Raw genomic sequence first — 23,575 nt, 5'->3', positions numbered from 1 at the left:
GCCTCGTCATGTCCGTTTGCTCCCCCATTAGCCTCAGCATTGCCTCCTGCCTCTTCTCATCGTGCTCACTTAATGCTTTCCTGGCCTCTGCCACTGATGCCTCCATGCATTCAGCTGTGCCCTATTAGTGCAGGAGGACTGCATGAGTTTGGAAAACATGTCATCGCGAGTGCGTTTTTTTTCGCCTTCTAATCTGCAACAACCTCAGGGACGGAAATGATAGGGGGAGTGTAGAAACATTTCCTCCTGCAGGGGGATAAAAAGGGAGAGTAAAATTTAAGATGATACATTTCTGAGAACAGAAGGGAGATTCTTTCACAGTGAATCAAGCAATTTACAGCAGACAGTACATGTGCTTGAAGTACAAGGTCGCATTTTGCCTTTTATATTGAGTGCCTGCCAGTATGGTGACACATCACACACAGCTGGGCAACAGAATTTGGTTTCCAGGCAGCCATGTTAAGACAAAGGGTACACGGGGTTGGCTTCTTCTGCCTTCATAACATGTGGGAATGGTTTCAAACTGCAGCGCCCTCCTTTCCCATAGCAACCAATGCCGATTGGGTTTGTCATTTAAAAGGAGGGGCTGCAGTTTTCGGGTGGATATGCAGCACACACCTCCCCACTGCGTGGCTATTCTCTGGGATGATCCCTTCACCTCTTCCCCCCCACCGCATGGCTATTCTCAAGGATGATTCCTTTTAGCCAAGCGCAAACAGCCCAGCATGAACGGGGTCCTTTTACTGTTCCTTACAAAAATTCCCCAATTTCAACCAGGTGACCATCAATGATATCACTCTCCTGAGGCTAACACAGAAAGATATAGACCGAATGTTGCTTGAATGCGACCAAAACCCAGGACCATTTGCTGCCATGCTTTGTGCTGCAATGATTCCAGACTACTTGCTACTGGCTTGGCGTGGTAAAGTGTCCACCGTGGAGGATGAAATAAGGCAGCCCTCCCCAGAAACCTTCTGCAAAAGCTTTCAGAGTGCCTCCAGGAGAGCTTCAAGGAGATGTCCCTGGAGGATTCCTGCTCCATCCCCAGACACATTAACAGACTTTTCCAGTAGCTGTACTGGCCGCGAATGCATCCCAATTCTTCAGGGCAAATCAAACATTAAACACAATTGCTTTTAAACCCTGTACTGTAGTTACAAATGTGCACTCACCAGAGGTGCCTTCTCCAGCTTCAAGGTCGGGGATCCTGCCTTGGGAGGGTATTGGCTCCAGGGTGATGAAAAGGTCCTGGCTGCCGGGGAGAACGGATTCACCACTTGCCTGCTGCGCATTCTTCTTCTCCTCCTCCTCCTCCTCATCCACAAAATCCTTCTCCCTGTTGCGTGAGACTACCCCCTTGCAGACAGTGATGGGGTAGTGGTAAGGTCCCCCCTAGAATGCCATGCAGCTGATCATAGAAGCGGCATGTATGGGTCTCTGACCCAGAGCAACCGTTTGCCTCCTTTGTCTTTTGGTAGGCTTGCCTGAGCACCTTAACTTTCATGCAGCACTGCTGTGTCTCCCTGTTGTAGCCTCTGTCCACCATGCCCTGTGCGATTTTTAGCATTTCTTCTTTTTGATTGGAGTTCGGCCTGCACAGATTCTTCTACCCATACAGCAATCAGATCCAGTGTTTCCCGTTCGGTCCATGCTGGAGCTCATTTGTGATTCTGGGGGGACTGCATGGTCACCTGTGCTGCTGAGTTCGCCACGCTGACCAAACAGGAAATGAAATTCAAAATTTCCCGGGGCTTTTCCTGTGTATCTGGCTAGTGCATCGGAGTTGAAAGCGCTGTCCAGAGCGGTCACATTGGAGCACTCTGAGAGAGCCCCCGGAGGCCAATACCGTCGAATTGCATCTGCACTACCCCAAATTTGACCCAGCAAGGTTGATTTTAGCGCTACTCCCCTCGCCAGGGAGGAGTAAAGCAGTTGATTTTAAGAGCCCTTTAGGTCGACGGAACAGGGTTGGTTGTGTAAACGCATTGCTTATAAAATCGACCTAACGCGGCTAAATTTGACCTAACCTCGTAGTGTAGACCAGGGCTTAGACTGTGATCTAGTCACTTCTTTTCCCCTCTCTTTGGCAAGCTAAGCAAATAGAGCTGCTTACATCTCTCACTGTCAGGTATGTTTTCTAGACTTCAAATCATTCTTGTGGCTTTTTCTTTAAACCCTTTCCCATGTTTCAATATTCTTTTTAAAATGTGGACACAGAACTGGCGCAGTATCCGGTAAAGGTGTCACCAATGCTGCATACAATGGTAATGCCACCTCTCTACTTTTACCTGATATTCCTTTTTTTATATCCAGGGATCACATTTGCTGTCTTAGCTGCAGCATCACATTACACTGTGTGGAGTTTGGTTTCTATCATAACTCTTTAATCCTTTCCAGAACTGCTGCTTTCCAGGATACTTTACTCCATCTTACAAGTGTGGCCTGCATTCTTTGTTCATAAATGTATAATCCTGCTCTGTATCTGTGACCTGTTGTCCTCATTATTTACCACCCCACCCGTCTTTTCATCATCTGCAAACTTCATTAGCAATGGTTTTATATTTTCTTTCAGTTCATTGATTAAAATAATGAATAGCATTGGACTGAGAGCTGATCCCTGCAGGACCCCTCCCCCCCAACCACCTCCCATGGATGATTCCCCAGAATATGAGCTATATTGATTTAATATCATACTAATGTTTTAATAAGAATATTGTGAAGTATTCAGACTCCTTACAGAACTCCAAATATATTATGTCAGTAATTACCTTTATCAACCAACCTTGTAATTTCATCAAACAATATTAAGTTTGACATTTTTTCCATAAAACCATGTTGATTGGTATTAATTATGCTCTATATTAGCTATTTTTTATTTTTCTTTCTTTCCCCAAGAATAACATCAGGCTAACAAGCCTATAAATTACCTGAGTTATCCTGTTTTTGTTTTTCAATACCATAATAACATCAGCTTCTCTACAGTCCTCTGGAACTTCCTCATTATTCCAAAATTTATTAAATATTAACATCAACTGTCCAGAAAGCTCTTTGGCTAATGCTTTTAAAACTCTTTTTGATGTGACTTATTTGGACTTGCTGATTTATAAAAATATTTAACTTTAGTTGATACTGTTTAACATCCTCCATAATTACTATTGGAATGGAAAGTATTTCGTCATTATCTGATATGAAAACATAATCCAATTGCAAAGAGGCAAATGTCATTCTGGGATGTATTCACAGGAGTGTTGTATGTAAGACACAGGAGCTAATTGTTTTATTCTCTTCTGTACTGGTGAGGCCCTAGCTGGAGTACTGGGTCCAGTTTTGGGTGCCACACTTTCAGAAATATGTGAACAAATTCTAGTCCAGGGGAGAGCAACAAAAATAAGTAGTTTAGAAAATATGAGGAAAGGTTTCAGTCTAGAGAAGAGAAGGCTGAGGGGGGACGTAAGTCTTCAATTATGTAGAAGGTTGTTAAAGAGGACGGTGATCAATTGTTCTCCATGTCCACTGAGGGTCAGACAAGAAATAATCAACTTAGTTTGCAGCAAGGGAAATTTAGGTTGGTTATTAGGAAAAACTTTCTAAATCTAAGGAGTTGAGCACTGGAACAAGCTACCTAGAGAGGTTGTGGAAACCCCAACATTGGAGGTTTTAAAGAACAGGTTAGACAGATATCTGTCAGGGATGGTCTAGGTTTGCTTAATCCAGCCTCAATGTGGGGGGAAAGAGGAATGGACAAGATGGCCTCTTGAGCTCCCTTCCAACCCTGCCTTTCCATGATTCTTTCCAAATGCAGAATGAATGTGTGTATTGAACATTCCTGCTTTGGCTGCATCATTGACAATCCCGTCATAATCACTTGTGCCCAAGAAGCTATTTTAAATATACTGATGGGAATACTGCCCACTGCAGTAAGCAGTCTTGCACTGGCAGGAGATGGGGAGGTAGTAGAATAGATCATTTAATAAGTTGTCTATTTTTTTACTACTTTGATGCCAGTTAGGAGTGCTTCCAAACCGCAGTGCAGAAAGATAATACAAAGGGCTCTGCCATGATTAGACATAGCGTGGTTCAGCTTGGAAGAATGTAGCGAGCAGTTGTGGGGGGGAAATAATTGGAAGCTCATGCAGGCAGAGGGAGGGAGAAATATTGGAGTAGTGATACTGGATGAAGCTTATGCCACACTATCTGAGCAAGTTGGCTCTACAGTGAGGACTTGTTTAAATTGAGCCTTAAAAAACCCCTGGACCAATAAACATGTTACCATGGTTTTTTAAAAATGTCAAGGGAACAATATTTTTTAACAAATTTTCAACTGCTGTGCTAGCACCCCAAACGCTGAAGTACTGGCCAGCACCTCAGGGTGAAATTGAAAGTGAAATTAACTAATCTAGTTTCATTGACCGACAAGAAAGAATGCAAAAAGTGATTGCAGAGCATAAATAGTGGGAAGGTAAATCAGATTGATGACATTTTCTTTTTGGCAATCTCTGTTTTAGCGGATATAAGGAAACTTGTTTTTCATTGTTTTATGTAAGCATGCCTGCTTAAGGGATGAAGATGAACATCAAAGTAGAGATGAGTTTGCAATGTGATATGCTGGAATGGAAGCCAGTTTAATTGTGCCTCCTCAGACACAGGCTTCATCTCAGGGACAAGGGAGATGCTAGTTCCTCTTTATGTGACTGGTGAGATTGCAGCATTCAGCACTGGGCACCTGCAGAGGGCAATAGAACAAAGACAACAAACTAAAGAATTTGCAGCAGAGTAACACAAATGACTCAGGGCTGGAGGGGATGACTCATAAGGGACAGCCAAGGATCTGGAATGTGCAGGAGGGCGTATTGTTACACAGCTATTCCTCCCCGATAGTTCACTAGGGGCAATGGGATGAGAGTGGTATTTTGGGTGAATCAGGGCCAGATTAACCTTTTGTGGGCCGCCATGGGGGGCAAAGGCGCGTGGCGTGGGGAGGGCGGTCCCTAGAGCAAGGGAACAGCCAGGAGCATTGGGGCATAGCATGGTGGGGCCGGCCCTGCTCCACCCAGCCCAGTGCAAGGGCTCTGTATACAAACCAGCAGTTGCCAGATGCACACTGACCCGCCCAGCCCTGTGCTGCCAGTGTGCCCCTTCCCCGCAGGGGTGGGTTCGTGCCGTGCCACACAGCCCCGACTCCCTATGCCCAGCATCCCCCAGAGCTGCTATGCCCAGCAGCCCCCCACACAAACCCTCCACTACAAATGCACAGTGGCCTGCTCAGCACCCCCCCCCAGCCACACCACTACTGCCCAATGCACTTCCCCACAGCCCACCACCGCAACTACACAGCACCCCACTCAGACCCCCCACTGCCCAGCATCACAACACACAGACCTCCCCCACTACCCCCCAAGACACCCCACACTGGCCAGCAGCCCCCCTACACACTTCCAGAGACCCACTCCCTCACACCCTGTCCCCTGGCCACACTCACTGGCCCTGCTGGAAGGTGACGGCGTCTGCCAGGTTGAGCTGGCAGCGCGGCCGGGGCCGGTCCAGTGCCAGGGCAGGGAATCACTCTGGCCTCCCGGGAGTGGCGCAGTTAGCCAGGCCAGGGTCTTCCCCCACCCTGGCTGGACTCCCTCAGGACCCACGTGCCTGGAGATAGGGTGGCCGGGACAGTTCCCTTTTTAAGCTCGGTCCCAGCCATCCTGACTTTTTTTGACAAAAACGGGCATTTATCCCATTTGCTCTTGCCAACTGCTCAGCTGGCAAGAACAAACTAACAAATGCCCTGTTTACCAAAAAAGTCTGGCGCGCCCCCCTAGCGGGGCGTGGAGGAATGTGTGTGGGAGGGTGACGACGCAAGGGGTCAGGCAACAGGGTTTGGGGGTCAGCCCCTGCCCCAGCCAGAATGGAGCTGGGGGGGTTAGAGGTCAGCCCCAGCCCCTGGCAGCAGTGTGGGGAGGGTGTCAGCCCCAGCTCCTGGCAGTGGTGTGGGGAGCTGGGGCGAGGGAGGGGTCAGTCCCTGACCTGGCAGCAGCATGCGGATCTCGGGGAGTGAGGGGTCAGCCCCTGGCTGTGGCATGGGGAGCTGTGGGGGAGGGGTCAGTCCCCATGGCAGATTTAGAGTTAGTGGGGTCCTGTGCTCAGCTTCATTTTTGGGGCCCCTCCTTGGGACCCAGCCAAGAAAAAGAACATTCTCTCTTATCTCCCCACCCCCGTTTTTCATTCTTTTTTTCTTCCTCCTCCTATAAGTAATAGCAAGTAAATGAAAATAAAGTGAGGTACCTTGATTGTTTTTGTAGTCTAACTTATTTTTCCATAGACCACTTGAAAATTGCCAGGGGTCTCAGCAGACCACTTAATGATCTTTCCAAATATTGTTTGTACCGTTAGCTAACTATTGTAAAGCGCTTTGGATAAGAGCACTTTATTTTAAAAAAATGTAAAAAAAAAAGTTAGGGTGCGGGGTCTGGCCAGGAGTTAGGGTGAGGGAGGGAGCTCAGGACTGGGGGTGCAGGGTCTGGGAGGGCGTTAGGGTGCAGGAGCAGGCTAGGGGTTGGGGTGCAAGAGTCAGGGAGGGCAGGGGGCTGGGTATGTGTGTGGGGGGTGCAGGAGTCAGGGCTGGGGTCATGGGGGTATGTGAGGGAGTGCAGGGGTCAGGGCAGGGGGCTAGGTGTGTGTGAGGGGGGTGCAGGAGTCAGGGCTGGGGGTGTGGGTTGGGGTTGTGGGGGTGCTCCTAGCCCACTGCCTGAGTGGTTCATGGCAGGGGGCTGAAGGGGATACATGTAGGGGAGTGCGGGGGCCCTGCCTCTGCCCCACCCCCTTCCCCAATGCCCCACCCCTGCCTCTTCTCCGCCTCCTCCCCCAAGCGTGCTGCGGCCCTGCTCCTCCCTCTCCCTTGCGCCGGCAAACAGCTGTTAGGCGGCAGGGGAAGCACTGGGAGGGGGAGGGGTGGGAATGCGGCGCGCTCGGGGGAAGAGGAAGGGGCGAGCTTAGCTGCCAGTGGGTGTGGGTGGAGCCTGCCCTGCAGCAGGAGCCCCAGGAGCCAGCAGGATGAAGCTTCTGCCTCCGCAGGAGAGGGCAGGGGGGCAGAGAAGAGCTAGCGGGGCCTTACTGCAGCCCAAGCAGAGCAGGTCGGGGCCCCTTTGGAGCCTGGATCTGGAGCCATGGTGCCATGGTAAAGCTGGTACTGAGGTGAATATCCGGAGAAGTAGGGCAACAGGGAGATTACAGAACTGCAGCCGAGAACGAAGTGTTTCCACAGGGCCAGTCCTGTCCTGGAACAGAAGGATTGAATGGTATTTTCCATCCCCAGTGTTTTAACATCAGTGGGTAGGTTTAGGGTATGACAGTGTTAACAATGCTTGACGCAGCCCAGAATACGTATGTACTTATCTGGTGAAGTGAATCTGGGCCGCTATGTGCAGGCACTGATGAGTTGGACCATTTTCCAATAGTGTATGCAAAGCACAGGGAAGATACTGAGTAGACTAAACAGTTCAGCAGAGAACAGTGAGTACGAATGATCATTTGGAGGGCTAGCTAGACAGTTCTGTTCTGGAAAGTGACCTTGTGCCTCAGTGTTTACTGGCTCTCAGTGACTCTGTATGCAGCAAGAGGGACTCCAGCGCTCTTATCTTGCCTCTGCCACTGATTCATTGTGTGGCCAAATCTGGAAGGCTCTAATTCAGTCTGTGCGTCCCCATCAAGGGTATAAGCCAGGGAGCGAGCATGGAACATGTGTTGTGTAGCTAGGCACTCTGTCTCTAGTCTCCATTTCTGAGTGGGAATAATCCCCCTTTGTGCACCCGGGGCACTGAGGCAGAATTAGCTACTTGTGCAGTGCTTTGGGGGAAGAGTGAGCCTGTCATAGTGCTAATCCCGAGTCAAACTCCAGCAGAGTAGGCTCAGTGGTTTTCTTTCTATGGAAGATAAATGGAATTTGCTACAATCTGTCTCTCTTCTGGATGAGACCTCACAAACCAAGGCCCTGCCTGCTCTCTATGGACATTAAAGCTACCCGATGGTTGCCCTGGTACCTCAGCCAGAATTTCCGTGCTCCCTGCTAAGAACAAACTTCAGTTACTTGGCATTTTATGCAAAACGAGGGACTTAACCAAATCTTCCTCCCTTGCATTTCTGATCTGGTTTCCTGGTTTGAGTTGGAAATTTGAGAGCTAGAGAGCAGTCGAAAATCCACAGGCAGGGCCTGGCTGCTCTCTGGGGCTGTGGATGTTTGTTCTGTATTATTAGCAGGTTTAGAAAGTAAGTCATGCAAGTGTGTCAGGAGGAGAAAAGGTGAGTTCTTCTGGGCCAGGAAGGTTCCTAGGCTGGTGTCCTGGAGGCTGAATGAAACTGTGGCAACATGGGAGAGGCAGAACAGGTGAAGAATTGGAAGGGAACCAGGGTTTGTGGCTTTTCAGTGTGATTGCTGCATTCTGTCCTCTTCCATTTTTACCCCAGGATTGCATCACATGCACAGTGTGTGGGGGCCTGGGCTCCTCTCCCCACAAGTGGATTAGAGCAGCAAACTACCTATACTGTGTCCAAAGGTTTTCTTTGAGGTTCCTGCTCCCATTTATAGGAAACCTGTGTTTGTGCCCTAGCATTGGTGTGTTTCTCATGATAGCAATCTAGTGCCAATACATACACACTGTGGAAGCATGGTGTGGCGTGGCTGGGCTGAGAAGCAGCGCATGAGGAATGATGATGGTTTGGGAGAAGTGGTTTGGCTTGGTGCCTTATATTTCAATAGCACATTAACTGCCAAGTAACCAATGCTCTGTGGACTGCTGGACCTACACATAAAAGCTAGAAGAATGCTTGTGAGAAGCTTTATCTTGATCAGTGTTTATACAAAGAAAGCCACTTAAAATGAGTTAGTGTAGATATTAAAAAAAAGTAAATCATGTTAGCTGTAAACAATATCCCTGTGCGTTTCTGAGTTAGTTATTCTGTGATAAGTCTTTAGTAGTATTTTAGTAGTGCCTGAGAGTCCTCTCTGGGATCAGGGCCCCATAGGATTATTTGGGGTACAGTTTACTGATAAGCATCCCAGCCCCAAGATCTGGCAATCCAGGCAACAAGTGGCGCAGGGAGTTTAACTTCAAGGCTGCAGGAGTTGCAAACCTCTGGTTGGTGTCTTGCTCTGCCCTAATACAGATCACACGTGTTGCAGGTACATGGGGAGGTTGGGATGCCGCTACAGCCTAGCACTGGTCATCTTTTAGTGTGGACTGATCTCAGCCAATGTATTTTCTAAACCAGAACTTCTTGTGCATTATTGGAGTTTAGGGGGAAATGGATAACTGTTGGGCAGGCACCGTAGCTGATTCCCAGTGACCACATGGCAGGACCTTGGATAGTAGATTGGGCCAAACTGTGTTTGGAGGTTGTAAAATGGAGTTGCCCAAGTTTTAGTCTGTGAAACCTTTTATGGGCTCATGTTCAGTGAAATGCGCTGGTGGCCAGGTTGCTGTAGCGCTCAGACTTGGCTGTTAATCCACTGCTTGAAAAGATCTGCTCAGTCTCCAGCTTGTTCCAAGGGCTGAAGCGTTGTTTTGTAATGGGGGTGCAGAACCTCTGTCCTGTGCACACAGTGGAGGGGCAAGTGCGAGCTCACCTTCTCCTCTCCTTGCCTTGCAGGCTGCTGCACTATTTCCGAGGACGGCACCATTTGGAGGAGATCATGTATAACGAGAACATGCGCCGCTCCCAGCTGGTCATGCTCTTTGATAAGTTTCGCAGTGTGCTGGTTGTGACCAATCATGAGGACCCTGTGATTTCAGTCTTCCAGTCCCTCTTGAAGTGACTATGTGGAGTGTGGGAGGGGAACTGCTCCTCTGTTTTCAGCTCCTTCAGTCTTAATATTTTGTTTATATAAATGTTAATACAGGAGCAGGGTAGCAGCAGCCAGAGGTTCTACCTTTGCCATTGACCTTCCCAGTGACCCTCAGCAAGTCACCCCTTCTCCCTCCCTTTCACCATCTGGCTGGGGGATGTAAACCCCAACCTGCTTGTGGACAGAGCTCTGCCCTCAAGATGCATGAGAGTGGGGATAGAGAGGCACACACAAGTGAAGCAGTTCAGTCCAGCTACTCCCAGTGTGCCGTGTCTTCCCGAAATCCCTGCCACTGGGCTGGGGTTCCTTGCTCCCTGCGCAGGCTGTGTGTGTGGAGTTGAAGAAAGGTTTTACCTTGGTGTCGCTGAATAAACAACACTCACTTTGACTGGACATTGGTGCAGCAGAAACTGGTTGCCTCTATTCAAGTAGCAGAGCAGTGGTTTTAAAAATGTCAATGGCATCTCCAGCCAAGTCTCCACTAGAATCGCTACAGCAGCACAGCTATAGTGCTGCTAGTGTAGATGCTCTATGCTGCTGAGAGAGCTGTCCTGACAGTAGCTGTGTCCACACCAGCACTTAAGTCAGTGTATCTTGCAGTGCACAGAAGGGTAGCTTTTTCACTTCCGAGTAACTTAAATTATACTGAAGTAAGTGCTAGTTGTGTACAAGCCTTCAGTGTTGGCCTGAGGCATGTAACTGCATCCTGAGGTGCTTAAGTACCCTTGTGAATCTGTCCTTTAGCCCTTTCCTGTACCTCTTGTAGGCTCTGCGTGCTTCACAGCGGTTTTGATACCTCTCTTTACCAGTTCTCTCTGTGCTGCCCCTGTTGCTGGTGTGTTGCTAGCTCAGTGTGGAGTTCGATGCTGAGGGCAGCTAGTACCTGTGCTGCCACAGCTGCAAGAGTGTCCTTGTACCTAAAGGGGATATGCCTCCCCACCTTCACAGACTGTCTGGGCTTTCTTTCCGCTCAGGAACCTGGGTGGCTGTTGGCTTAGCAACTGCAGAAATCAAACAGGAGCATTTTTGGGTGGGGTGGCTGGGGACAACTGGCAGGGAAGCAGAAGAATGAGTCAGGCTGGGTAGGAGATGGAATTGTCCCTATACTTAACAACCTCTCTCCCTCCCCTCCCACAGTTGAAGGGTTCTAGTCATGTGGAATCTCATTGCTTTCACCTCAGAGTTAAGAGCCCTACCCTAAATGCCCACAAAACAAGTCCAGTGTCATTTGGAAACCCCAGAGGAGCGTGGCACTGCTGGGAGTGAACCTGGCTCTCTCAGGCTAACTACTGACCAGACATCCCACCTTACTCATATCATTGTAACAAAGCACATTTATTATTCAAACAGCTTCCAAACCAGCACCACCTCCCTGGCCCAGTTCCATTAGGTCAGAGTCTGGGGCTGATAGTTAATGAAAGCACCCACACCTCTAGTCTGCAGCACCTTGCTCTCTCTCCACCTTCTTGTCCACAACACTCACGCATTTGTTCCCTCGTATATAAAACCTCAGTGGTTTCTGTGCCCACTCTCCACCATAGCTGACACCAATTCTGGCTGCAGTCACCACAGCCTGCTCTCCTGGTGCTTCTGAGCCAGGCTCCATCCAGACTGCTGTGTCACGAGCCAGGTCCTTTTGGTCAAAGCTCTTGTTAATAGCGAGTGCTTGACAGAGCTTGGAGGGCCCATTGCACAGCTGCCAGTCCTTCAGTGGGTTGGCTGATCCTTTCCTCTGAGTACTTCGCAGCTGCCTCATGGTGTCCAGGCCCTGCAGAGGTTCCAAGGACCGGAGCAGGACTGCAGCCCCTTCCCCTGTGGAACAATAAGAACTTGCATGAGCATGGGCTCCTCTACGGGTGCCTCTCACCACTGGCTGGCTGGGCTACATGTTACTCTGTGCAGGGGGTTGAGTGCAATACAGAATTAATTCCAACCCTCACAGAAATCCTACACACCTCCCCTCCCTTCTATTAACTGGTACCCATTGGTAAGCAGATCAACTCAAGGGACAATAGTCTATCAATGGTACTGCACTCCAGTAGAGCATGCCTCACACTCTTCAGTGTATTCACCCCCACCACACCCTGCGAGTGCCGTTAGCCCTGTTTTACACATGGGAACTGAGGAGCCAAGGACCAGATTTTTAAAGGAATTTAGGTGCCTACATGGAGTGGGGCCTGTCTCCATTGAAATCAATGGATGTATGAAAATCACTAGGAGTTTAAAACCCTTTAAACATCTGATCTTTAGTGACTTCCCCAAGGTCACACAGGAAGTCTGTGGCGGAGCAGGGATGTGAACTACTGGCTGCCAAATGTCAGGCTCATGCTCAGATCACGAGACTAACCTTCTCAGACTCCAAGGCTGAAGTGATCTCAGGTCAGATTTGTCACAGTCACGGATAGCAGGAGTCAGCCAGTAAATGGAGAGAGAGGAAAGGGCAGTGAACCCCTTCCCCTGCTCTGACTGGCCAAACTCTCCTTGGCTCAGTCTGTTTCATCCGTAACCATGAATTTCAATCTCCAGTCAGCTTTTCCCTGACCACCTTCCTAGCATTAGTGTTTAAGGGAGTGTCATGGGCTGAGCTCCCTCCAGGAGGCGCTCAGAGGTCCAGAGGTTTTCCTGTCAGCACAGTACTCTGGAACAACTGCCACATATGAGTTCATGGGTGGGGTACCTAGAGCAGCTCCCCAAACTCTATAGATTTGTATTCACACACCATGGGCTCAGTGCACCACCTCCAACCAGCTCTGGAGCAGGGGGATCAAGACATGGCAAACTGCAAGGGGGGCGCTAGTCCATAGAACTAGCTTAGAGGTATTTTACTGAGCAGTAACGCAAGAAGCCTACAAGGTCTATACCCTGTGAGCTATTTGGCTTAAGCAGTTAGCATAAGGCTTTGAGGCCTACCAGCCTTCGCATATGTGAATTGCCCAACAGTGACAAGTTTGATTTAGGGGATTTTTGTATAAAATAACACCAGGTACCCATAGACAATCAGACTGAGCCAAACTTTGGATATTTTAGGACAGGACATCTGCAAATGCACAACCACAAACTTGTCTTGGCAATGAAACTGACATATATGATATTAATGAGATCATTCATATACTAACCTACAGAATAAGAACACCAGACATTATTAGGGTTAAGAAGTCAGTTATGGACTAAGTGGGCCTGGCCTTTATATGAATATTCATGGCAGCCTCCAGACTTATAATAGGCCCAGTCACCAGGTAAACCTCAAGATCTTGACCACTGGACTCACTTGGCATGGAACACCACGTGTCTCCTACCACTAGGCCTCCATGAGAAGGTGTGAGTATGTGTCAGGGATGGTACTGAAAACGAGCTTGGTTTTAAATTACAGCTACTTTCTCATTTGGTTCAGAACATTTGTATTTTTACTAATTGTGCTAATACAAATATTTAAAGCTTTGGTTTGCCCTTAGTGTGTCGTTGTGCACATCAAGGTTCCCAACCAGACACAACTAAACCTGAACTCTGTTGTGCCTGGTTCTGGGACTAGAACCTTTCAACACTCAGACAGTTCATCAGTGACTAACTGGAAATTCTTAACAGTCTGTCAATAACCAGCCAACACATTAGGAATTACTGTGGAAAGTAAATGCAGCCTGCCCAAAATGGGGCCTTCACCATGGGGCAGAGGAAGGCTCTAACTCCCCACAGGATTTCTGCAGCTCCAACTTGGGTGCTGCCCTCCAGTCCATACCCTGCAAAAGAGGCACAGAGAACTGGCTGGTCCCTCTGCCCCTCACTAGTGCAGGGAGCTGTAAACACATAACACTCCCTGTACTGCTGGCCACCCAGGGCCCCCTCATCTCCAACATCTGCAAAGCCAGTAATGCTGACTCCACAAGAATCCTCTCCCCTCATACACACTCAAGGCAGCCAGAACCACCTAGAGCCAGTCAGGGCCAGTCCTCAAGCACCTACTCTCACAGACGCAGGAACACCACCTCCCTCACAAGGCCCAGAAGGGCCTCAGATTGCTGTTCTAAATATAATACTGTGTGCTCTGATCCCTAAGACAGTAACACTGGCATAACAATGATGTGTCCCAGGAATATTGTCCATGCCAGAACTTGCAACTACTACTATCAGTTATGAGGCAGTTTACTGACCCACCCAGGAGCACAGCAGCATACAGATCAAAGCCGTGGAGCCTGGAACCAGTTGTCAAAAAACAATTTCATCTTCTCCACCTCAAAATAGGATTAATGGCAAATTGCTCAGAGTCCATTTATACCCCACTCTTCCCACCCTGCATGCTCACCCCCTGACCTGCTGCTCAGAGCTTTGGACTGATGAATCACTCTGGCACTAAGTGTGAGTCAACAATGTGATGCTGTTGTAAAAAAAGCAAATACAAATGTAGGTTGCATTAAACGAGGCAGAGCATGCAAGTCACAGGAGGTGATAGTACAGCTCTACTCGACACTGGTTAGGCCTTAGCTGGAGTGCTCTGTCCAATTCTGGTCACCAATAGAAAGGATGTAGAGAAACTGGAAAGGGTCCAGAGGCGAGCAACAAAGATGATCAAAGAGATGGAATGCAGGCCATATGAGCAAAGGCTGAAGGAACTAGGTATGTTTAGTTTGGAAAAGAGGAGACCTGGGGGGACATGATAGCAGTCTTCAAATATTTGAAAGGCTGCCATAAAAAAGATGGAGAAAAGTTGTTCTCTCTTGTGACAGAGGGTAGCAATGGGTTCAAACTACAGAGGAGCAGATTTAGATTGAATCTCAGGAAAAACTTCCTAATTGTAGGAACAGTAGGCCAATGGAACAGACTGCCTAGGGAGGTTGTGGAATCTCCTCCACTGGAGGTTTTCATCTGTCTTTGATGGTTTAGATGACAAATCCTGCATCTTGCGGGGGGTTAGACTAGATGACCCTTGCAGTCCCTTCTAACCCTATGGTTCTGATTCTAAGTACTGCAGGAATTTTCCACACTCTTCCTTGTTTCCATTCAGACTCAGACACACTGGCTCCCCTGTCCTTCATGGGGCAAAAGTGTGATCTGAGGAGTCATTGGGTCAGGTTCCCCGTTGCCCTGCACATTGCACAGAGTGAGTGTGAACTCACTCTGCACTAGTGTGAATGACAAGCTTGGTGCAAAGCGAGAGGCAAGCCCAGTGCTGTGCATGGAGTAGCTTCTGTACTTGAGGATTACGTCTGAGGCCCCGCAGGGCAGATCACAAGCTGACTCCTGCACCGGCCTCTGCAGAAAACAGCCAATGGAAATAAATGTGTTGGCCCATGAGAAAGGTGTGTGAACAGGGCAGGATCCTGGGGTGGGGAATGGCGGCCTAGCCCTGCACCACCAGCAGATTTTGGCAATAAAGCTAGCATAAGTGGCCACAGAAGCTTCACACCAGCACACAAAACCTCTTCAACATATGGATGGCAGGAGAGAATTCTTCAAAACTCAAATCATCCGGGAAATGTAGTCACTGATCTTTTGGCATCTTAGTCCATTCTCAGGGTATTCTGGGAAATCTCATTCTTTACAGCCTTTGTATCAAACACATTTTCCTGAACTCCTGCAGCTCTTCCCAAAACAGCCCTGAACAAAGCAGTCTTCCCCAGATACATAACCCAACCCTGAGTGGAAACGAAAGTGCTACCCAGATGTTTTCCATTTTGATGGTAAGGAAGGTTCTGTATGTGACCCTGAGTGGGCGAGCGGAGAGCTCGGCAGACCAGTTGTGTGTGCGATTCCTACACATAACACTCCCTGTGCTGCTGACCACCCACAGAATTCTGTATCTCCAACATATGCATGTTCAGTAACGCCAGCTCCACGATAATCTCTGCCTCACACACTCCAATCAGCTTGAAACATCTAGAGCCATTCAGGGCCTAGTCCTCAATGCCTAGGTCTCACAGCCCAGCAAAGGCTTCTCGATGGCACTTCCTAGCTTCATAATAGACTCATGTAGAGCATGAAGAGAAATCAGAGACTAACAGTGCGCCCCCCTAAAATTTCTGTCCACAGCACAGCGGGGTGTGTTTAGCAGAGAACACAATTTGCTGAGTTGTGGTATGTTTTGGACTTGTAATGTCTCTGTTGTTCTCCATCAAGCTGGGTAAAGTCAGCAAAGTGATTTCTGACAGACATTAGCAATTTGTTGCATTTCCAGCAGCTCCCTTCTGTGATGGGGGTGCCTAGGACATGCTGGTCTTGCAGCACAATCCCTGAAAGCTGAGCATTTAGATGGGAGCTTTCCTAGCTGTACCCTCAGACACACTCAGAGATAGAAATCCAAGCAAAGGAATTCCAAGCAAATACTAATTACACCAGCTCCTTTTGTTCCTTGTTAGTGACTGTGGTCACCATCTGGAATCAATCTACATTCCTTAGGGATTTTCTTAAAAGTGATACTGCTTTTACACAGAGATTACTGAGGCTCAGGTCATCTCCTCCACTAACATGAACAATGGGGTTCGAACCACATGGCGCTCCCTTAGGGCAGAGCAGAGGCGTGCTGCCTCCGAGAGACCCCCCGGAAGACCATCTATGGCTGTACCCCATTGGGACCAGCACCCACGGGCTGCAGTGGCAGATGAGAGGGGGAAATGATGAGAGCCAAGCATTGTCCCTGGCCGACATTATGGGTACCCTGCTGGAAGTTCATGCTGCAGGTCTCTCCCCCCTTGTGAGTCAACAGCTACTGAAGGCTCAGACAATGGCAAGAGAGCTCCTACAGAAGAGGCCAGAAGGCAGCAGGTGGGGGCCGTGTGGCTGACTTCTGCCTCCTCCCACCTTTCTTGTGGATCCCTAGGATCTGGGCAACTGGGAATCCATGTCCCGAGTCCTCACTGCACCCAGCAGCTGCTTTCCTGGACATGCAGGATGCTCTCGCCCCCAAGCACGTGAACTTCCCCCCCTCACCAACAGAAAAACCCTTCGAGGATCAGTCCAGGCTGATGCTGTGCCTGCCAGAGAGCTGGAATCTCCCCTCCCTAACCCCACGGCCACCTCAGCCCACACACCCTGGAGCGCTGGCTCAAGCAGCTGGCTTTGGTATTCCCTTGGCATCCATTAGTAGAATAAGAACGGCCATAGTGGGTCAGACCAATGGTCCATCTAGCCCCGTATCCGGTCTTCCGACAGTGGCTGGTGCCTGATGCTTCAGACGGAATGAACAGAATGGGACAGTTATGAAGTGATGCAGTCAGAGGTTTAAAGACACCTAGAGCATGGGGTTGCATCCCTGACCATCTTGGCCAGTAGCTATTGATGGACCTCTCCTCCATGAAATTATCTAGTTCTTTTTTTAAACCCAGTTATACTTTTAACCTTCACAACATCCCTGGCAAAGAGTTCCACAGGTTGCCTGTGCATTGTGTGAAGTACTTCCTTATGTTTGTTTTAAACCTGCTGCCTATTAATTTCATTGGGTGACCCCTGGTACTTGTATTACATGAAGGGGTAAATAACACTTACCTATGCACTTTCTCCACACCATTCATGATTTTATAGACCTCTATCATATCCCCCCTTAGTCATCCCTTTTCCAAGATGAACAGTCCCAGGCTTCTTAATCTCTCCTCATATGGAAGCTGTTCCTTACCCCAATTCACTTTTGTTGCCCTTCTCTGTATCTTGTCCAATTCTGATATGTCTGTTTTGAGCTGGGGCAACCAGAACTGCACACAGTATTCAAGGTGTGGACGTACCATGGATTTATATAGAATGAGAGCAGGCCATCTACGCTGCATGTTCATCAGTGGTGCAGGCCAGAGCAGCTCGCTCCAGTATGGAGGTGCTAGCTATTTACATCACATGCCTAAGCAAAAAGCCCAACCCTCAACACAGGGAGTAGAGTCAAAGACCAAGATAAAGCCTGGATTCCCAAAGCAGTGAAGATGCCAGTTCTCTTTCTGAATAGTAGAAGACCAGGAAGCCGTAGTGCAGGCCAAAACCCCCAGGAAGCAGCTAACTGCGCTTTCCCCGGAATAGCTCCAGCTCTCATTCATGGAAACAGCTTTTGGCTGCTGCAAGAATAAAATACTCCTTCCCTGATGATGCTCTGACTCACCGCTCCCAAAATGTCTCCTTCTATGTGCTTGTCTGCAATACGAAAGCTACAGGGCAATCCATGCATAGCGACACAGAGTGTCTGGGCGGGGAAATACTGGTGCCCTGGATTTTATCGCATATTCATCCAGATCTGGCAGCAGGGCAGCTACACAGGCAAGTTCAGGAAAAACGAGATGCAGGAAAGCCAAGGAAAAGCTGGATGCAGCATCTAGGATAAGACGAGAGCCCAGTGTAACTCCTCTGGGCACAGGGAAGGCTGTTTGTATTAGGGTTATTTTGCTGTTGCAAGGATGTATTGTATACTCATGCATGTTAACAGACATCTGCCAGACTTCTCCAGCAGCAGCTGTGCACCCCCATCAGAACACAGACTAACTAGTTCCTGGGATGGGCTCCATAAGTTGCTGGAACCTAGCCCAGTGACGTGCAGGCCGTAAACTGGTAAAGCCCCATATGGAGCAGATTTAGAGTGGTAAAGTCCACAGAGGCTTTCATTCTCTCATCAGAGTGATAAAGAGCATCTACAAATCCCCATTGACTAGTTATGTTTTTATGAATCTAAAGATATAATCAAGATACATGAAAGCACCAAAATTTGAGCTCATCTGAACAAAGCCATCGGCAGTTCCAGCATCCTATACCGTGACTTCTTGTTCCAAGGGACAAAATGGCAAAGCATCAAAGAATTCAACGCTGCCACTCACATGCTTACAAAGCTTCTTGTCTCCAGCCTCCCACTGGCCTGAGCAGCCATTGCCAACATTCTGCCTCTGAGCTGACAGCAAACACTGATGTCATCAAAATACCAGCGAGCTGGAGGAACCGTACTAACTCATGAGAGTTATGGGGATGAATGTAACAAACAACAAACCTACAACTGCCATTTGAGTGACTACTGTACCTCAGTGGAAGGGGCTGGGACACTTCCACTGATTCATTTAAGCTCCATAACTCTCCATACGAATATATATAATTGCTGTTAGGCCAGGAAAAAAAAAACAGATCCCACTGGAAGCTCGGGACCCTGCCTGGACAGAAAGTCCACAGAAAGTCATCATGTCAAATGCTCTCCTGTCCTTGTCCATTTAAAGAACGTTGCTGGTTCAACTATACCATGATAACTTGCTATAGGCATAATGGTAAACTAGATCAGCAAAGCGCTTCTATTGTGGAGTAAAGCTGTACTTCTGCAGGTACGGCTAACTATAGCCTCATCCCAACCCCCTGAGCAAAACAAGCTATACCAGTAAAAGCGCCATTTTGCTGCTATAACTGTGTCCACAAAGGGGTTTTTGCAGGCACAGCGCTGTTGGTCAGGGGTGTAATCGCTGACCAACAGAACTGCGCAAGCAGAAGCCCAGGATAAACACCCTTATACCGGCATGACTGACTTTTACCAGTACACCTACTTTTCACAGAATCACAGAAATGTAGTGAATGGTCCTCAAGAGGTCGTCTAGTCCAGCCCTCTGCACTGAGGCAGGACCCAGTAAACCTAGACCATCCCTGACAGGTGTTTATCCAACCTGTTCTTAAAAACCTCCAAGGACCTGAATTCCACAACCTCCCTTTGAAACCTATTACGCTTAATTGCCCTTAGAATTAGAAAGGTTTTCCTCTTATCTAACCTACATCTCCCTTGCTGCAGATTAAGACAATTACTTCTTGTCCATCCTTCGGTGGACAGCACTTAACATATCTGAAGACTGTTATCAGGTCACCCCTCAGTCTTTTCTCAAGACTAAATATGACCAGTTCTTTTAACCTTTCCTCATAGGTCAGATTTTCTAAACTTTTATCATTTTTGTTGCTTTCCTCTGGACTCTCCAGTTTGTCCACATCTTTCTTAAAGTGTGGCACTCAGAAATGCACACAATGCTCCACCTGAGGCCTCCCCAGTTACCTCCCGTGTCTTACACATGGCATTCCTGCTAATATATCTCACACTGATATTAGCCTTTTTTGCAACTGCATCACTCTGCTGATTCATATTCAATTTGTCCCCCAAGATTCTCTTCAGCAGTACTACCACCTAATCACTTATTCCCTATTTTCTAGTTGTGCATTATATTTTTCCTTCCTAAACGTAGTACCTTGCACTTGTCTTGAACTTCATCTTGTTGATTTTAAATATTGCCCCCTCCAGTGTAATTTAAAGCAATTTAGGGGCTGTGTGAAATTACATTTGCTGCAGCGATCCCACGGGGCCTGCTCTGCCACTGGGGTCAGTCAGAGTGCCCTACTGTCCCAAGCCCCTCCCCAACCCAACATATGCCCTATCTGGAGGGGGCTTTGAGGGAACAGGTGACACAGGATCACCACAGCATCTTGCCCCCTGCCCAACAAAGCTGCACCCCATTCTCACTGTGCCAAAAACTCCATATTGGGACTGCTATTCATCCAGTCCAACGGGACCTCCATCGTGGCCTGTATAGCAGCACCAATACCTGGAGTAACCGCTGCGGGTTGGCAAAGGTCACCCTGGACACACTGAACTGCCTTCTCCTCCTTTTCAGCGGCACAGGCACAATGAGATAGGCTAACAATGCATTCGGGGCGTTCCTGGGAATAGCTGCCTGCAGTTTAAGCAACAGAGTGATGGCTTGTCTACACTAGACAGTTGTCCTGCTTTTGCTGTACTGGCCTAGTTAAAGCAGTATAGCCCTCATACTGTGAGCACATTATATCAGTATAAAGGTGCTTTACTGCAGTACAGCTATTCCAATACAGGAAGGGGAAGAACTTTACCAGGATAAAAGTCTCAGTGAGCAATTACACTGCTCACTGTCCACTCTACGGTTGTTACCAGTGTTACTATTTGGTTAAATAAATCCATCATTCCAACCAGAAATAGTTCTATAAGTGCAGCGTTCAAGGGCAGACCAGGCCTGAGAGGCTGAGACAGCAAGGTGGTGACATCCCTAAAGGGGATGAGTTAAGGTTGTGTGTGAAGCAGCAACTTAACTAGGTGTCTCCTGGCTTCTTCACACAGGAGTATGGGAATAGGAAGAGCACAGAGAACAGGAGGCACTGTTATGCAGCAACAGCCTTAACTGCACCTTAGCAAAGTTCTTTGTAAGCGATTTCCATATTGTACTTCCAGTTAGCTTAGAGAAACTGAGCATTTGTTCCCATATTGCCCAGCTCCTTGCCAGACTTTCCTGTCAGTTCAACTTCCCATGACTCTCTGCAGTTAGAGATTAGGTCATTCTAACTGTTATGAGTCACGCTGTGTCAGACACAACAAGATCACTGTATGAGCATTTCATGAGATTTTTGTTGTCAGTGGAATGGCTCCAAGAAGTCCTCCCACTGCTCTCATTCAGATGCACCCTTGACACAAAGCGGAATGTTACTGAACCCATTAGTGTTTTATCATAAAAGTTTGATGCTAGGGGATGGGGAGCTGAAAGTACTTCTGACTCATTGTTTCAAACTAACCTCTCTACACCTCAGTTTTCCTCATCATCAATTGGAGATGATGAGACTTCCCCACCTGACAGGGAGCTAGGAGCTGGAGTTCATCTTGCTTTGTAAAGCACATTGATGTCTTCAGAAGGAAGGAACGAAGGAAGGAAAGAACTCAATGAACAATAAGTTATTGTTTTTATAATAATCATCTCTTTGTTTCATTTCATCAAGCTCTCTGTCCTGGCCACTCCCTGAATTAACAGAAAAAGGAGTCTGATAACATTTTGGGAGAGTCTTTTCCTAGGATGAAAATATGCTGCACTGAAAAGTTTGTTTTATTTTTCACCTCCCTCACAGAGCCTTGATAAAGTCAGAGATTTCAACTTTGGCAAACTCCCAGACAGACACAGCCCAAACAGGTTTGGTTTATGATTGTTTCACTTCAGATGGAGATACAGCATCCTCATTAGCAGTAACCACAGAGATGGTTGAGAGATTCCAGAGTTTTCTCTGAAGAAGCTGTGACAGCTGTTCTCTCTGTACAATGTAGATAGGAAAGCCCTAGGTCTTTGCTTAGGATTCTAGTCCACTGCAGTTTGTTACATATGTTTGAAGTTTTCAGAAATCTCGATGAGGTTAGCAGAAGGGGCAAATCCATGACAGAAAGAGCTGAGGAACAAGAAAGGAAGGAAAATCCCAGCAGGGTCATCCCTCTCCTAATTCAGAAATTGACCCAAGATATCCTCCAGTGCCACAGAAGAACACCCCAAGAGGTGCACTGTATAATACTTTGTTTTGGAACAAGTACATGCAGCGATGGGAGACAGTCTGCTTAATAAATCTTTACCGTAACTCATAAGATCTAATGCCAACTCCATAAACTGGTTTGAGGAGTCTCCATCTTGGAAACTGCAGGCTGAAAATTTGCCTCTTTTTCCCCCAATTGCTCCCATTGCAGTTGGCAAAGACTGGTTCTTCTCCCCTGTCTGTAGTGTTTGTGATGTACACCGGCTCATGTGAGTCCTGCATGCATTTTGGAAAGAGAAGAAAATCCCAAGAAAATGAAGAAAGTCCATGCAAGTACTGATATACAAACAAATAGGTGACATGCATGACTGTTCAAAGTACCAAGGAATCAATCTGCTGTCCCATTGCATGAGAACGTTAGCTGCATTCACTAAACAGCGGAGCCCATTTTAGGAAAGGAGCAGTTTGACAGATGGTATGCTCATCTCTAGACAGCGGATTGAAAAGAAGCTGGAGGGAATAGTCGAGCTTTCCTTGATTTGGAGAAAGCAGTCAAAGTACCTAGGAGACTGCAGGTGTCTTTGCTACAATTCTACGGGGTGCTAAAGGACCCTGTCTACACGGTGATGGGCTCGCATGAGGGTTCCATGACAAAAGTGCGGACACCTTTCAGTGTAACAGAGAATTTTGAGGTGAAGATTTGGTTCCACGAGGGATCAGCACTTAGTCCTTTACTATCCATAATTGTGATGGACTTTATAAGTAAGCAAATCCAAATGGAAGATGGAAAGGAGTTGATATATGTAGATGATACTGTGCTGCTGGCTGATAGTGAGGAAGATTTGGTCCAGGCAACTGATGCCTGGAACAAGGAACTAAAACTATGGCTTCAAAATGGGTAAAGAAAAGACTGAAGTCACGTGGGTGACTCACATGGAACCAAGACAGATGAATATTGTGATCGAAGGCCAGTGCCTAAGTCAGGTTTCTGCATTAAGTATGTTAAGGGCTGGTTAGCGGCAGCTGGAAAAAACTGATCCAGTGCCCGACTCCAGCTAGCTGGGAAAAGGGGAAGAAGAAGAAGATGACTCTACATCAATTTTGATGTCATATTCCTCTTCCATTATTGTCTCTGGTGGAGAAAGGGATTAGAGTAAAGGAAAAATACCCCAGTCTAACATCTTAAGTTTTCCTTTTATGCCTTCATTTGTCTCCATTAAGAAGGAAATGCTTCTGAGAAGCCATTTGTGGTTATTATTTGGTGCTAAATTTAATAAGATTCCCAAAGTCTCTAGAGATCTTGGTTAATGCAAGGGCGTGCTCACATAAGGGATAATTCAGAAACAAAAACCTTGGTCAAAAATGAACCAAGGTGGAAAGTGGGTTTCAGTGCAGTCTAGCTAGCAACCTAGACACCCAAACACACCCAGGCAGCCCTTTCAAGGAAAAGACAGTGGGAGAAAGTCTGGAAATGAGCATGATAATTCAGAAAATGCCATATAATACATGGCACTC

The 23,575-nt window shown here is 47.7% G+C and overlaps 2 protein-coding genes across 4 annotated transcripts in view; one reads left to right on the top strand and one right to left on the bottom strand.

Moving 5' to 3' along the window:
* Positions 1-10,563, top strand: part of NPRL3 (NPR3 like, GATOR1 complex subunit) — a 133,780-nt gene extending 123,217 nt beyond the window's left edge. For all 3 annotated transcript variants that reach the window (XM_029911297.1, XM_024197798.3, XM_024197799.3), the window contains one exon: positions 9,637-10,563. In XM_029911297.1, coding sequence (XP_029767157.1) covers positions 9,637-9,802 — 166 coding nt within the window. In that variant the 3' untranslated portion in view covers positions 9,803-10,563. The remainder of the gene's footprint in view (positions 1-9,636) is intronic.
* MPG (N-methylpurine DNA glycosylase) overlaps positions 3,526-23,575 on the bottom strand; it is a 49,611-nt gene continuing 29,561 nt past the window's right edge. The window contains exons 4-5 of the mRNA XM_026650786.1: positions 11,263-11,644; positions 3,526-4,723 (exon numbers count right to left, since the gene is read on the bottom strand). Coding sequence (XP_026506571.1) covers positions 11,265-11,644 — 380 coding nt within the window. The 3' untranslated portion in view covers positions 3,526-4,723; positions 11,263-11,264. The remainder of the gene's footprint in view (positions 4,724-11,262; positions 11,645-23,575) is intronic.

This window comes from Terrapene carolina, unplaced genomic scaffold (genome assembly GCF_002925995.2).
Source record: "Terrapene carolina triunguis isolate 2854851 unplaced genomic scaffold, T_m_triunguis-2.0 Scaffold93, whole genome shotgun sequence".
Taxonomy (NCBI): domain Eukaryota; kingdom Metazoa; phylum Chordata; order Testudines; family Emydidae; genus Terrapene; species Terrapene triunguis.
Note: the sequence above shows the minus strand (reverse complement) of the source record. Positions and strands in the feature narration are given on the sequence as shown.